The sequence below is a fragment of the Chenopodium quinoa genome, unplaced genomic scaffold (assembly GCF_001683475.1).
Source record: "Chenopodium quinoa cultivar QQ74 unplaced genomic scaffold, ASM168347v1, whole genome shotgun sequence".
Classification (NCBI taxonomy): domain Eukaryota; kingdom Viridiplantae; phylum Streptophyta; class Magnoliopsida; order Caryophyllales; family Amaranthaceae; genus Chenopodium; species Chenopodium quinoa.
This window is the reverse complement of record NW_018743292.1, coordinates 725,610-739,990: the sequence shown is the minus strand read 5'-3', so window position 1 is coordinate 739,990 and position 14,381 is coordinate 725,610. Positions and strand designations below refer to the sequence as shown.

At 39.0% G+C, this 14,381-nt stretch overlaps 1 protein-coding gene across 1 annotated transcript; it reads left to right on the top strand.

The window, feature by feature from the left end:
- Window positions 1-457: 457 nt before the first annotated feature.
- On the top strand, window positions 458-6,721 carry LOC110736162 (linoleate 13S-lipoxygenase 2-1, chloroplastic-like). The gene is made up of 9 exons (XM_021916312.1): window positions 458-901; window positions 2,561-2,829; window positions 2,937-3,177; window positions 3,724-4,044; window positions 4,148-4,233; window positions 4,426-4,536; window positions 4,686-4,984; window positions 5,431-5,697; window positions 5,800-6,721. Exons 1-9 carry the CDS (start codon window positions 514-516, stop codon window positions 6,557-6,559), a joined length of 2,742 nt encoding a protein of 913 aa, XP_021772004.1. The 5' UTR covers window positions 458-513; the 3' UTR covers window positions 6,560-6,721.
- Window positions 6,722-14,381: the final 7,660 nt, after the last annotated feature.

Sequence of the window (14,381 nt, the reverse complement as noted above, 5' to 3'; positions counted from 1 at the left end):
ATGAAGTATAGTATATTTTAGCCTTTTAGGATTCTATTGTTCTCCAATATATTATACTTTATTAAAGTAAAGCTTAATTATTCACCTGTTAATATTACTTGAGATCTTAGAGGTAGTGTAGGGGTCGAATCAGATCACTAAGTAAGGATAGTCGAGGCACTCGTGACCTATATGGGAAATTGGGGATCGATGTGCCCACAATGTGGGGATAGATTCGACAGTTCAACACTTGTAATTATCTTCCTCTCAAATGTAATTAAGTACGTACACCACATGAATAGAGAAACAATAAAATGTCTAAATGACCAAAAGCGTCTTGCATGTGTACGCGCTCTCTAATAGTCTAATTTTTGCTAAATTCCAAAATTTGTAAAATTCCTTGCAAGCCCTCATCACCTTCTATAAAACACAAACCTATTATAATTCCATTCAATTCAATCACTTCTTCTTCTTTACTTATCCCTTTAATATTGGTTAAGAGTTTTAACCAAAAAAAAAAAAAAAAACCAGAAAATGTTGAACACATCCACCAATAATATCAACTTATTATTACTACCAAAGCCTTTTTTAGGAGAAAAAGGTGAACAAAATAACGTTCAACTATTTAATTCTTCTAGGGTGCATAAGGCATCAGTTGGTGCATTTTTTTTGTCAAGAAAGTTGTATGGTAGTGATGGTGGTGTAACTAGGGCACACCGTGCTCGAAACGGTGGCCTTAGAGTTAAAGCAGTAGCAACCACAGATAGTGAACAAGCTGTGAAAGTTAAGGCCACCGTCTCGGTAAAACCAACTGTTGGTGGGTTTTTGACCAACGTTGGCTTCAGCCGAGGGCTTGATGATATTACTGATGTGCTTGGTAAAACCCTCCTCTTGGAGCTTGTTAGTGGTGAGGCACAAGAAAGTAAGTAAAAAAGAAAAACTACCTTAAATTTTAAAGACCGATTTATATTTTACTCGTACGTTTTAGATAAAAGTTCCGATTTATTAGGCAAAATATAATTTCGTGATAGATTACACTACTACAAAATCAACAATATAGAACACCTTAAATAGGCAATATAGAACGCCTTGGAGGCGTTCTTCAACTATGGTGCCTATAAGGTTTACAAAACGCATTTAGAAGGCGTTCTCTATTCATATAGATAGAGAACGCCTATCTTAGATAACAGCTCCTATTAATGGTATAAAATAAATAAAAATTAAAGAAAATATTAACATAGGCGTTCTCTATTTAATCAAATAGAGGCCGCTTATCTTAGATGAGCATTCTCTATTTAGTTTCGTGATAGATTTGCTTATTTTGTGACAACGTGACTTATTCGAAGGGTGACATTTTATTGTCTAGTAATAAACTAGTGTATGTTGAATAGTCTCACTTGGCCTAAGACTCTCTCAATGATAGATGAATTGAGACCTGAGACTTCTTTAAGGATAGTTTTCCAATGACTACACTACGGATTAACTGAAAATTTTACTGTGCCTTTTTTCAGTGCATTGCTTCCCAATTATTTTTGTAGGTTGTGACTTTATTACTTTAATAAAGAAAAGGGTACACCTCAACTGCTCAAGTACCATGCATACAATTATTAAAATCTCAAAGGTTGTTGATATAAGCTAGATAGAGTCACCTTATACTCTTTTAGGAAAGGCTCTTAAACTCAACCGTGTAAATTAGAAAGGTAATATAATTCCAACTAACCCTTAATTAAAGATTGATTCTCAACCAAGGTTTCTAAGAAATTATTCGATTGTGCAAATCTAATATTAAGATTGAACATCCCTGATGATTTCTTGACTATATATATGGTTCCAACAAATCAAAATATTTAGTAATAGAATAAACTTGCTTTTGTGTTTAACTAGATAGATTATTTTGTCTCTATATATATATATTTAATCAGATACAAAGCTGTACTAATTTTAGTTTTTATTTTGGTTCAATTTTTTTTTAGTTGTTTGTGAAAAAAGTCATAAACGTGACAACTGATTTTGAATAGAGAAAGTAATGGTACTTATTGAATAGAAGAGATAGGACTAGATTGCATTATGCCATTAAAGGTAAGATAAGATCGCAGGTATTAATAATTTTTTTTTTCAATTACTAAAAATGTCCAATTAATTTTTACAGTGTTGCACTTTCATATATATATATATATATATATATATATATATATATATATATATATATATATATATATATATATATATATATATTTGGTACATTAGTCACTTTATTTTTACTGAAATGAATACGACAAGGGTACATCTCAACTACTCAAGTACCATGCATACAAACTCTCAAAGGATAAATTTGATATACTGTACTATCTTTAGATTAATAGTTTGTCACAAAAGTCATTTATACTACACGGTAATGTGACGACTGATTTCGAATAGAGAAAGTAATTGTAAGGTATTGGATAGAAGAGATAAGATTAGATTGCATTAAGCAATCAGAGATAAGATAAGAAACACATTCACGTACTAATTATTTTGTTTAATTACTCGCTATTCACTAATAGGTCCAATTAAATTTAATTTTTTCCCTATTGATGTGTAGAGAGGGGAGTGGAGAAGGCAACGATCAAAGGATACGCCCATCGTTTAAAGTCCGAGGATGGAATAGTGAAATATGAAGCTGATTTTGTGGTTCCACCAGAATTTGGAGAAGTTGGTGCTGTACTTGTTGAGAATGAACACCACAAAGAGATGTACCTCACCGATATCCTCCTCGACGGGTTGCCATTTGGTTCAGTACAATTTTCTTGCAATTCATGGGTGCACGCTAAGTATGACAACCCTGAAAAAAGAGTCTTCTTCACTAATAAGGTGTGCATAATACATAAATTTTCGCGTAATTTAATATAGTCTTATCATTCGAAATAATGTACAACAATTTGTAATGACTAATTTGCAAGGGTGTAATATATTTGTAGTCGTACTTGCCATCACAAACACCAAGTGGATTGAAGAAATTAAGGGAGAAAGAGCTTGAAAATATGAGAGGGGATGGAAAAGGAGAACGTAAGAGTTTTGAGAGAATTTACGACTATGACACTTACAACGACCTTGGTGATCCAGATAAAGATATCGAATTGGCGAGGCCAATATTGGGTGGTAGTAAAGAACTTCCTTACCCTAGACGTTGTAGAACAGGACGTCCTCCTACTAAGACAGGTATCTACCACTGTACCAAGGCCACTTATTCCATTTGTTTCAATCTTTTTTTTTTTTTTTTTTTTTTTTTATACAGTTTAACTTTCATGCTTATCATTTTGTATACTCGTAAACCTTTAACCATAAATAAAACTATAAGTACAAAGTATAGTACTACGTGTCTTCTTTTGAGGACATTTCCAAAAACATCTTAACGAACTAGCGATTAAGTAGCTAGCTTAGTGTTAGTACGTATTACGAGTAGGCGTGTAGCTTTCAATACAACAAAATATCAAAGATGGTTAGTTTTGTATTTTATGATATATTTTTTCAATCCCTCACTTATAGCTGCATAATTAACTATTAGACAAAATTATTGCTCCTAATAATATGTGACACAAATTAAATCCTCCCACTATAGTAGATGTATGTGTATGTCACAACTACAAACATGATAACATCTCATTATCTCAACAAATTTTACAGCAAACTATCTAACCAAACAACATTAAAACTCTGATTAAATTTTACTAAGACATAATTACAAGCAATATTTACAATATGCAGATCCAAGCTCAGAGAGCAGGGCCAACAGTGTATATGTACCTAGAGATGAAACATTCTCCGAGTTGAAGCAGACACAATTCGGGTTCAAGACCGTGTATTCGGTGTTACATGCCGTTGTACCATCATTAGAGATCGCGATGGTTGATCCTAACCTCGGTTTTCCATACTTCACGGCCATAGACTCGCTCTTCAACGAAGGAGTTAATTGTCCCGGGTTGCAACAACATGGGTTCTTACCGGATATGCTGCCTAGGCTCATTAGAGCTGTCTCTGACCTTGAAGATAATATGCTTCGTTTCGAGGTCCCTAAGATATTTGATCGTATGAACATTACTTATACTTTCCTATATTTATTCCTTTGATATTCTTACATTCCACGAATTTGAACAAACCAACAAGGTCTTTTTTTTTAATGTCGATTCAGGGGATAGGTTTTCTTGGTTTAGAGATGAGGAATTCTCTCGTCAAACTCTTGCTGGCTTAAATCCTTTAAGCATCAAGTGTGTTACGGTATGATATGCAAAACTATACTATATTATATAGTTATATATGATTATATGAATCAATATTATAAGATAGTACTAGTTGAATTCAACATACTTTTTTGAGTTGTGTTACTATATTATATAGTAGCAATTATAATTAGCATATTTGATAGCTTAGGATCTTATGTAAAACAATTATAAACTTGTAATTTTGCAGGAATGGCCGCTAAAGAGTAACTTGGACCCTAACATTTACGGCCCACCCGAATCAGCTTTGACTACAGAGCTTGTGCAAAATCAGATAAAAGGATCCATGACTGTCGAAGAGGTAAATCATATTGTTAGAGATATGTGATATCGGAAAATATATCATATATATTTTCCGATATCTCATATCTCTAACACATTAGAATTGATTATTTTTATTGTGCTACAAATTTTCGGAGGTTTTAACTAAAATTAACAATTGCATTGTAGGCCTTGAAAGAGAAGAAGTTGTTTATAATAGATTACCATGATGCATTTTTGCCTTACGTGAATAAAGTAAGGGAGCTCAAGGGGACGACTTTGTATGGATCTCGAACTTTGTTCATCTACGACGATGAAACACTAAGACCTTTAGCTATTGAATTAACTCGTCCTCCATGTAATGGGAAACCTCAATGGAAGAAAGTTTATATGCCGGGAAATAGTGCCACTTCTGCTTGGCTTTGGAAGCTTGCTAAGGCTCATGTCCTCGCCCACGACTCTGGCTATCACCAACTTATTAGCCATTGGTACGTTTATTTAAATTTATACATTGTACACCATTATATTATATAGCTAGAGATAGTCTAACCTTAATTTGTTTTATAAAACAAAACTAAGTATAGTGATAGAGTACAAAACATATTCCTGCCATCAACTTAAACTTTTGGTTGAGTTGGTCCACTAGCATGGTATCAGAGCTAGCGTGACATAAAAGTCATGAGTTCGAATCTCATCTACCCTCTTACTTTCAAAGTGGAATATTAAACGCTGGGTATGATGGGGCCCATGCTATATTCACACTTAAAACCCAATGAGCTCTCATGTGAGGGGGCGCGATAGAGTATGAAATATATTCCTGCGCCTCAATCATTTGTTTACGCTTATGGTTGAGTTGGTCCATTAACATATAGTATTTGAATGATCAATAAGCTTTTGGACTAACTAAGTTTTCTTGTTTACTTGATAATTATAGGCTTAGAACACATTGTTGCACGGAACCTTACATAATTGCAGCAAATCGGCAATTGAGCACAATGCACCCAATATATAGGTTGTTACATCCTCATTTCCGGTACACCACCGAGATCAATGCCCTTGCTCGATTAGCTTTGATTAATGCAGGTGGTATAATTGAAAGTTCCTTCTCACCGGGGAAGTACTCTTTGGAGTTGAGCTCCGTCATCTATGGATTGGAGTGGCGATTTGATCATGAAGCCTTACCAAACGACCTAATAAGCAGGTACATAATTTTGTTTAAACTCCAACTTTGAAATGCCAAATTATTACAACTGTACTCATTTTTTATACATAAATTTTTTTGTTGTGTTTATAAATTTTGTAGGGGAATGGCAGAAGAAGATCCATCAGCACCTCATGGACTAAAATTAACAATAGAGGACTATCCATACGCTAGTGATGGCTTAGAGTTATGGTCGATTATTAAGCAATGGGTGACGGATTATGTGAACCACTACTATAAAGATCCGAGCTTAGTAGAATCGGATCAAGAGCTTCAAGCTTGGTGGACGGAGGTAAGAACCGTAGGGCACGGAGACAAGAAAGACGAGCCATGGTGGCCGAATCTCAAAACAAACGACGACCTAATCCAAATTGTAACAACCATAATATGGGTGACTTCAGGACATCATGCAGCCGTCAACTTTGGACAATATGCCTACGCGGGTTACTTCCCTAATAGGCCTACCGTCATTAGGTCTAAGATGCCTACAGAAGACCCCACTGATGAGGAGTGGAAACACTTCCTCGAAAAGCCTGAGGAGACACTTCTTCGAAGTTACCCTTCTCAAATACAAGCTACAAGAGTTATGGCAATTTTGGATGTGCTTTCGGGTCATTCACCCGACGAGGAATATATAGGTGAAAATATGGAGCCATCTTGGGAGGAAGAACCTATGATAAAGGCGGCTTTTGAGAAGTTTAACGGGAGATTAAAGGAGTTAGAAGGGATCATCGACGAAAGGAATGCTAATGAAGCTTTGAGGAATCGAAATGGAGCAGGTGTTGTGCCTTATGAATTGTTGAAGCCTTTCTCCACACCTGGTGTCACTGCTATGGGAGTTCCAAACAGCATCTCCATCTAATTAATATAATAAAACATTAGGATAAATAATGAGAGAATAAAGTTTATGTAACACATATATAGTTTATGAAGTCTACAATAATCTCTGCATAAGTGTTACTTTTATGATCCATCAAGAGAAAGTCCGATCCATGCCCATAATTATTATTGCCATAAATGACAATAACAAGTGTCTGTTGGTACATATATACCTCATATTGGTATAGTAATTGTACCAATATAAAGTCTAAAAATACCAACAATCTTGTTGATGGTATATTTAGACCTCATATCAGTGTAGTAATTATACCAACATGACATCTAAAAATACTAATGAGACTTTGTTATTGTCATTAAATACTGTTAGGATTAATTCCTACAATAAACTTAAATCTTCATATCAAATTAATCGGTAAGTCTTAATTGCGGAAGCGTACCTAATTCTATGACAATTGATCGAGTCCCTTCTTGATTATGCGCCTTCTAGTAGATACACACTCTAGAGTTTTCTCTCTATTGATGGGATATTATTGAGAGTCTATTGTTTGTACTACTAGGGATGTTGAATATGTGACTCGAATCGTGCAATCCTCACTGCCCAATCGGGCATGCGGTGCCCGGTCTGACCGGGTGGTGAAGATAGGAAGTCTGAAGATAGACAGCGTGAAGAACCCCCACTACCCGATCGAGCAGGCTGTTCCCGGTCTGATCGGGCGATGAGGGTAGGCAGTTAGGCGGCTCAAGGCATTCTAGCAATCCCCACTGCCCGATCGGGCAGGCCGTGCCCGGTCTGGCCGGGCGGTGGGGGTAGTCTACGTCAAAGGCTATTGCTTGATGTTGCTTCTCGCGCCCGATCGGGCAAGCCTTTCCCGGTCTGACCGGGCGCAGAAGGAATTTGACGGAGATGCGTTTTTGCGGGTTTTGTAAGAGTTATCTTTTTGCCCAAGTATCTTTTAATTAGGGATTAATATAAAAACTTCCTAATATTAGTATTAGGGTGAAGAGAGACAAAGTGCGAGCCATTCAAGAGAGAGACTTGATTCATCTTTGTAATCTTTGCAGTTTATAGTGAAATCTTTGATCTCGGTGCCCGTGGACGTAGCTATCACATTGATAGTGAACCACGTTAATTCTTGGTGTGTTCTTATTGTTTGCATTGATTTTCTTTATTGTTTTCTTTATGTTTTCGATCTTTGCTTCCGCTGTCGCACAACAATTGGTATCAAGAGCTTAGGTTTCTACCTTGGAGAGTTCTTTGAGGGAAACAATGGCAGGAGATTCAATAATAAGAATTGAGAAGTATACCGGGAAAAATAGTTTCGGGCTATGGCAAATTAAGATGAAGGCTCTGTTAAAGCAACAACATATATGGCGTCCGTTGGCTCCAAAGAGTACTACTTCGGGGTCAGGAGACGGATTGACTGACTTGCAATTAGAAGTTGTGGAAGAGAAGGCTCACTCTACCATATTACTTAGCCTTGATGATACCATCATCACGGAGGTTGTTGATCAGGGAACGACGGCTGAATTGTGGATGAAGCTGGAGTCATTGTACATGACCAAGTCGTTGACCAATAAATTATTACTGAAGCAGCGGTTGTTTAGCCTCCGAATGCAGTCAGGTACTCCCTTACGGGAACATCTAGAAAAACTTAACTCTATTTTACTTGATTTGCGTAATTTAGATGTTAAAATTGATGATGAGGATGTTGCGTTGATTTTACTTGTGTCTCTACCGTCTAGCTTTGAGAATTTTGTAGAGTCTTTTGTTGTTGGTAAAGACTCACTAACCTTAGAAGAAGTGAAGGCAGCACTTCATACTAGGGAACTTCGTCAGAAAGCTATAGGTGATAATGGGGATAATGGTAGTGGGTTGTTTGTTAAGTCCGGGAAGTCTAAAAAGAAAAAGGGGTTTAACAAGGGTAACAATGCTGGGTCGGGTGCTGGTAACGGCATGGATGGATCTGGTAAAACTACTACTAAAACCTGTTATTACTGTAAAGAACCGGGTCACTATAGGGCTAATTGTCCAGTGAGGAAAAACAAGCCCCAAGCTGTTGTAGTTGAAGAAAAACCGAAAGAGAGCTATAATTCAGAGGAAGACTTAGCATTAGTCAGTTCTGCTAGGTCTGGCGATTTATCTGATAACTGGGTTCTAGATTCGGGGTGTTCGTTCCATATGAGTCTACGTCGAGATTGGTTTGATAGATATGAGCCTCGCAATGGGGGTATGGTTATAGTTGGTAACAATGCTCCTTGTAAGGTCACAGGTATTGGGTCCATGAGTTTGAGGACTGTTGATGGGCGGAGGTTAACTTTGACTAGGGTGCGGCATGTTCCTGCTTTAGGAAAGAATCTGATTTCATTGGGTACCCTGGATGATTTGGGGTACAATGGTGTGTTTTCGGATGGGGAGTTGTGTATTTACAGAGGTTCTGAGTTGGTACTTAAGGGTATCAAGAGGAACACCCTCTATGTCTTTGAGGGTGTTACACTGTCTAGTTCTGCGGTTTGTGCATCGGTGTCCCACTAGGAGATGACTAAGATTTGGCACATGAGGCTTGGTCATATGGGGGAGAAAGGGATGCAGCTATTGTCTAAGAGGGGTCTTCTATCCGGAGTCAAGGTTGCCAACCTTGAATTTTGTGAGCATTGTGTGTTTGGTAAGAAACACAGGTCAAAGTTTAGCAAGGGTGCTCACATTACTAAATCTGTGCTCGATTACATCCATTCAGATTGCTGGGGTCCATCTAGAGTTGAAGGTATGGGAGGTTACCACTACTTTGTGTCATTTGTTGATGACAAGTCCCGATACACATGGCTTAGGTTTCTTAAGTCAAAGGATGAGGCCTTCAAAGCTTTCAAGAAATGGAAAGCTTTGGTGGAAAATCGACAAGGAAAGAAGATAAAGAAGCTACGAACGGACAATGGGCTAGAGTTTTGCAAAGACGAGTTTAATCAGTTCTATGCAGATGAGGGTATAGGTCGGCATCATACCGTCAGGAAGACACCACAGCAGAATGGTGTTGCAGAACGGGTTAATCAGACTCTGCTAGAGAGAGTTCGATGCATGCTCTCCAATGCAGGTCTGGGGAGGAGGTACTGGAGTGAAGCTGTGTTAACAACTTGTTATGTCATTAATAGGGGTCCTCATTCGGGAATTGATTTTAAGATTCTTTTTGAGATCTGGAGTGGTAAGTTGCCTAATTTTTCAAATTTGAAGATTTTTGGTTGTGTTGCTTATTATCATGTTAGTGAGGGTAAGCTGGATCCACGAGCCAAGAGGGGGTGTTTTGTTGGGTACGACAATGGTGTGAAGGGGTTTAGGATCTATTCACCTTCGGAGGGTCGGGTCATTTTTAGTAGGGTTGTTACTTTTTATGAGAACACCATGTATTCAACTAAGAACACTGAGAGTTCTGATTTGAGAAGGGAAGGGGAGAACTTATTACAGACAGATGGGGTGCTTGAGGTACATCAGTCTACCATTGCTGATTTACCTCGAGTACAATATATTGATGATGATGCTGATGTTCCAGTGCCAGGTACTCCTGAACCTGAGACTACTCCAACTCATCCTAACTCTAGGGAGGAGGTGGAGCAATCTAATCAGGGGTCATCTAGTCAACCTGACACCATTCTTGAGATGCCTAAACGAGTTATCAAGAAGCCTGTTAGATTGATTGAAGAGATGGAGGGAAGGACTTGCTGTGTTGATGAGTTGACAGGTTATGCATTGAGTGTAGCTGATGATGTAGAGTCATTTGAACTTGCCACATATAAACAGGCAATTAGTTGTAGTGAGTCGGCGCAATGGCTTGCTGCAATGGGTGAAGAGATGTAGTCTCTTTACAAGAACAGAGTGTGGGAACTGGTAAAGGTACCAGAAGGGAGGAAGCTTGTACGGTGTAAGTGGATTTACAAGAAGAAAGAAGGGTTATCAGAAACTGAGCAAGTGCGTTTTAAGGCTAGACTAGTTGCTAAGGGGTTCAGTCAAGTAGAAGGGGTTGACTTTATGGAGATATTCTCACCTGTGGTTCGACACACTTGTATCAGTGTGTTATTGTCAATTGTAGCACACTTTGATCTTGAGCTGGAGCAGCTGGTTGTTAAAACGGCTTTCCTTCATGGTGATTTGGAGGAGGAGATTCTGATGAAGCAGCCCGAGGGATTCGAGGTTCCTGGAAAGGAACACTATGCCTGCAGATTGCTAAAGTCATTGTATGGACTTAAGCGATCCCCCCGACAGTGGTACAAGATGTTTAATTCTTTTATAGTTTCGCATGGTTTTGATAGGAATTCATATGATTGCTGTGTGTATCATAGTAAGCTGGAAAATGGTTCCATGATTTATCTGTTGTTATATGTTGATGACATGCTGGTTGCCACAAAGAATAAATCTGATATTACTAGATTGAAGGAGTTGCTTAACTCGGAGTTTGACATGAAAGACTTAGGTGCAGCTAGGAAGATTTTGGGTATGGAGATCTACCGGGATCGAGCTAGAGGTAAGCTTTTCATGACTCAGAAAAGCTACATTGAAAAGATTTTGTCTCGTTTTGGGATGGAAAAATCAAACACTACTAGAAATAGGTCTATTTTCGACGGAATATTATTCCGTAGGAAATTTCCGACGGAATTATTTTCCGTAGGAAAATAAAGGATTTCCAACGGATTATTCCGTCGGAACGTTAAATTTCCTACCGAAAAAATCCGTCGGAATCTTCCGACGGATTTTTCCATCGGAATATCAAACTTCCTACGGAAATTTTCGACGGATTTTTCCGTCGGCATTGAGGTTAAAAAAAAAAAACCCCGCATTTAAAAGCCAGATCTCATTCCTATTTTCTCACTCCTCTATTCCGCCTCTTTTCTCCTTCTCCCCCTCTCCTCTTTCCCTTCTCTTCTGGTTTTTACTTCTCCCTCCTCTCATATCCTCGCCCTTCTGCCTCCTCTCATCTCCTCGCCCTTCTCCCTCCTCTCCTCGCCCACCTCTCTCATTCTATCTCCTCTCCTCGTCACCTCCAACAGCACGTTGCTCACCGCACACCACCACCGTACCTTATGCCTTCAAAGTTTATGGTTTTTTTGTTCAAACTCGATCTTGAAAATTCCAGATCTGGAATTTTCATGGTCGAGTTTGACCATTTAAACCCAACAAAGATGAAATTTCAAAAGGTATGTTTATTTTTATTTAGTATTGTGAGTTAATTTTGAATTCGTGGGTTTATTTGTGATTTGGTTTTTTTTTTTTGGCTTTTATTTTAAATTTATGAGTTTGGTTTTGCTGAATTTGATTTTTGTATATTCAATTTTGTATTATTTAATTTGCTGATTTTGTTTTTGTATATTCAATTTTGTTTTCTTTTTTTTTTTTGATTTTGTTTTGCTGATTTTGCTTATTAGATCTGTTTCGGTTTTTTTTTTCTTTTGTGTGGCGGTGATCTGGGTTGTGGTGTGCTGGTGGTGGGGGTGGGCTAGTGTGGGTGGGGTGTCTGGGTGGGGTGTGGTGTCTGGGTAAGTTAGGGGGTAGAGGGCAGGGGTGGGGTGGGCTGCTGGTGGTGTGGGTGGGTAAGGGGGTAAGTTAGGGGGAGTAGGGGGCAGGGGTGGGGTGGAGCTAGTGGTGGTGGGGGTGGGGGTGGGTTAGGGGGGTAAGTCAGGGGGGGTAGGGGTGGACTGGTGGGTGGGGATCTGGGTTGAGGGGGCAGGGGGTGGGCTGGTGCTGGGGGTTGTGGGTGGGGCTTTTTTATTTTATTTTTATTTTTTCCTAATAAATTTTCCGACGGAATTTCAGTCGGAATTTTCCGGCGGATTTAAATTCCGTCGAAAATTTCCGACGGACTTTCCGGTACTGGAAAAACCTCTTCCGACGAAAAAATTCCGTCGGAATAGTGTTTTCCGACGGAATTTCTGACGAAAATGGCCGTTTTTTCCGACAAAGTGATCTCCGACAACGTTTTCCGACGGTATTCCGCCGGAAACAGCCCTTTCCGACAGATTTATAAGGTGTACCGACGGAATTTTTCCATCGTAATTAAGGTGTTTTCTCGTAGTGAAAGCCTATAGGTACACCAACTACTGTAAGCTGTAAGTTGTCTTTGTCTATGTCACCTCAGACAGAGGAGGAGTTGACTTATATGTCTAGAGTTCCATATGCCAACGCGGTTGGCTGTTTGATGTATGCTATGGTCTGTACTAGGCCGGATATTGCGCATGCTGTTAGTGTTGTAAGAAGGTTTATGGCTCGACCTGGAAGAGAACACTGGCAGGGGGTGAAAAGGATTTTTCGCTATTTGAGAGGGACAGCTGATATTGGTCTTGTGTTTGGGAATGGTAAGGAATGCTTGGTGACTAGGTACAATGATTCTGATTATGCAGCTAATGTGGATACTAGGAGGTCCGTGACAGGGTATGTGTTCACTTTGGGTGGTTCTGTGGTTAGTTGGAAGTCTACACTGCAGTCTTCGGTTACGTTGTCTACTACTGAAGCTGAGTACATGGCTTTGACTTCTGCAGCTCAGGAGTCTATTTGTCTCAAAGGTCTTGTACGTGAACTGGGTATTGCACAGGATTTTGCTACAGTATATTGTGATAGTCTTATAGGCCGTCGTCGAGCCTACCAAAGATATAATCCTATCTTGGTCTCACTAACTAGTAGCAAGGGTAAGAAAGTGTTAGGTTTTTAAGTAATTCTAGAACAAGAACTACTTTAACAATTGTGGGAACAAAACCTAACTATGTATAATTGACAATGAATTATACAAAAATTCAAATACAAATTAATGTATTACAACCAAACACCAAATTACTAAAGAATTACAGAAAATACAATGAAAAACACTAGTTGTGAAAGATAATATACTTGCCTCTACTCCAAGCTTTAACAATCAACATGAAAATGAGAAATTGGTGACCATTTGAGTCTCAATCCTTGATACACTGACTTAGGCGTATGAATACATTCCTAAAGAGTTTAATTTCCCCCACAATGGTGCTTGGGTTTGATCCGGAAATACTCTTTGAGATACAAAAGTCAGCCCAACTGTTCTTTGCACTAAGAAACAAATTGATGATGAATAATTCACAAAGAAGACTAAAATCAAGAAGATTTCTCACAAAAGTTTGCAAGATTTTTGAGAGAAAAATGGAGAATTACTTAGGGAGAATAACAGAGAAAAGTTCTATCTTTTTCTATATCGAAAAACAAGTCTTTAATAGAGACTTAACCGTCAAAAATTCGCGAAAAACCAGATGGCGCGGGTGCTCCACAAGGAGGAGCGGGCGCTCCTCAATGTGGAGCGGGCGCTCCTATAGTAGGAGCGGGCGCTCCTCTTCTGGAATCCCAACTTTCTGATTTTCCAGAAAGTTGACGCGATTTAGTCGCGATTTAGGCGCGGGTCGCGCCTAATAGAGGCGCGGGCGCGCCACCTGGAGGAGCGGGCGCGCCACCTGGAGGAGCGGACGCTCCTCCAAAACTTGCCAGATTTCCAGAAACTTATCGCGGTTTTGGCGCGGTTTCATCGCGGGTCGCGCCTAGCTAGCGCGAGCGCGATCAAACAGTAGAGCACGCTCCACTCCGACACTCTAAATATTCCAACAGAAAGGGTCGAACCCAAGAGAGGCGTTGAATCAACCACCGAGTACTATCGTTTAAATAAGCTAAATGAAGTCGAAATTGGGTTGGTTTTGAGTAACTTCTACTAATTGAATTTAACTAAAACTAAGAGGAGATTAACAATATTTAGAGGAATCTAGGGCTTGGGTTATACCACTCAACTTCATCACAAATCACAATTAGCATGCAACAATCAAGGTAAATTAATGGGATAAATTAGGGGAAGTCA

Coding starts and splice junctions, on each gene's coding strand:
- LOC110736162 (XM_021916312.1), top strand. CDS start 514: ATGTTGAACACATCCACCAATAATATCAACTTATTATTACTACCAAAG. Junction 3,178..3,723: donor ACGTCCTCCTACTAAGACAG/GTATCTACCACT, acceptor TACAATATGCAG/ATCCAAGCTCAGAGAGCAGG. Junction 5,698..5,799: donor CCAAACGACCTAATAAGCAG/GTACATAATTTT, acceptor TAAATTTTGTAG/GGGAATGGCAGAAGAAGATC.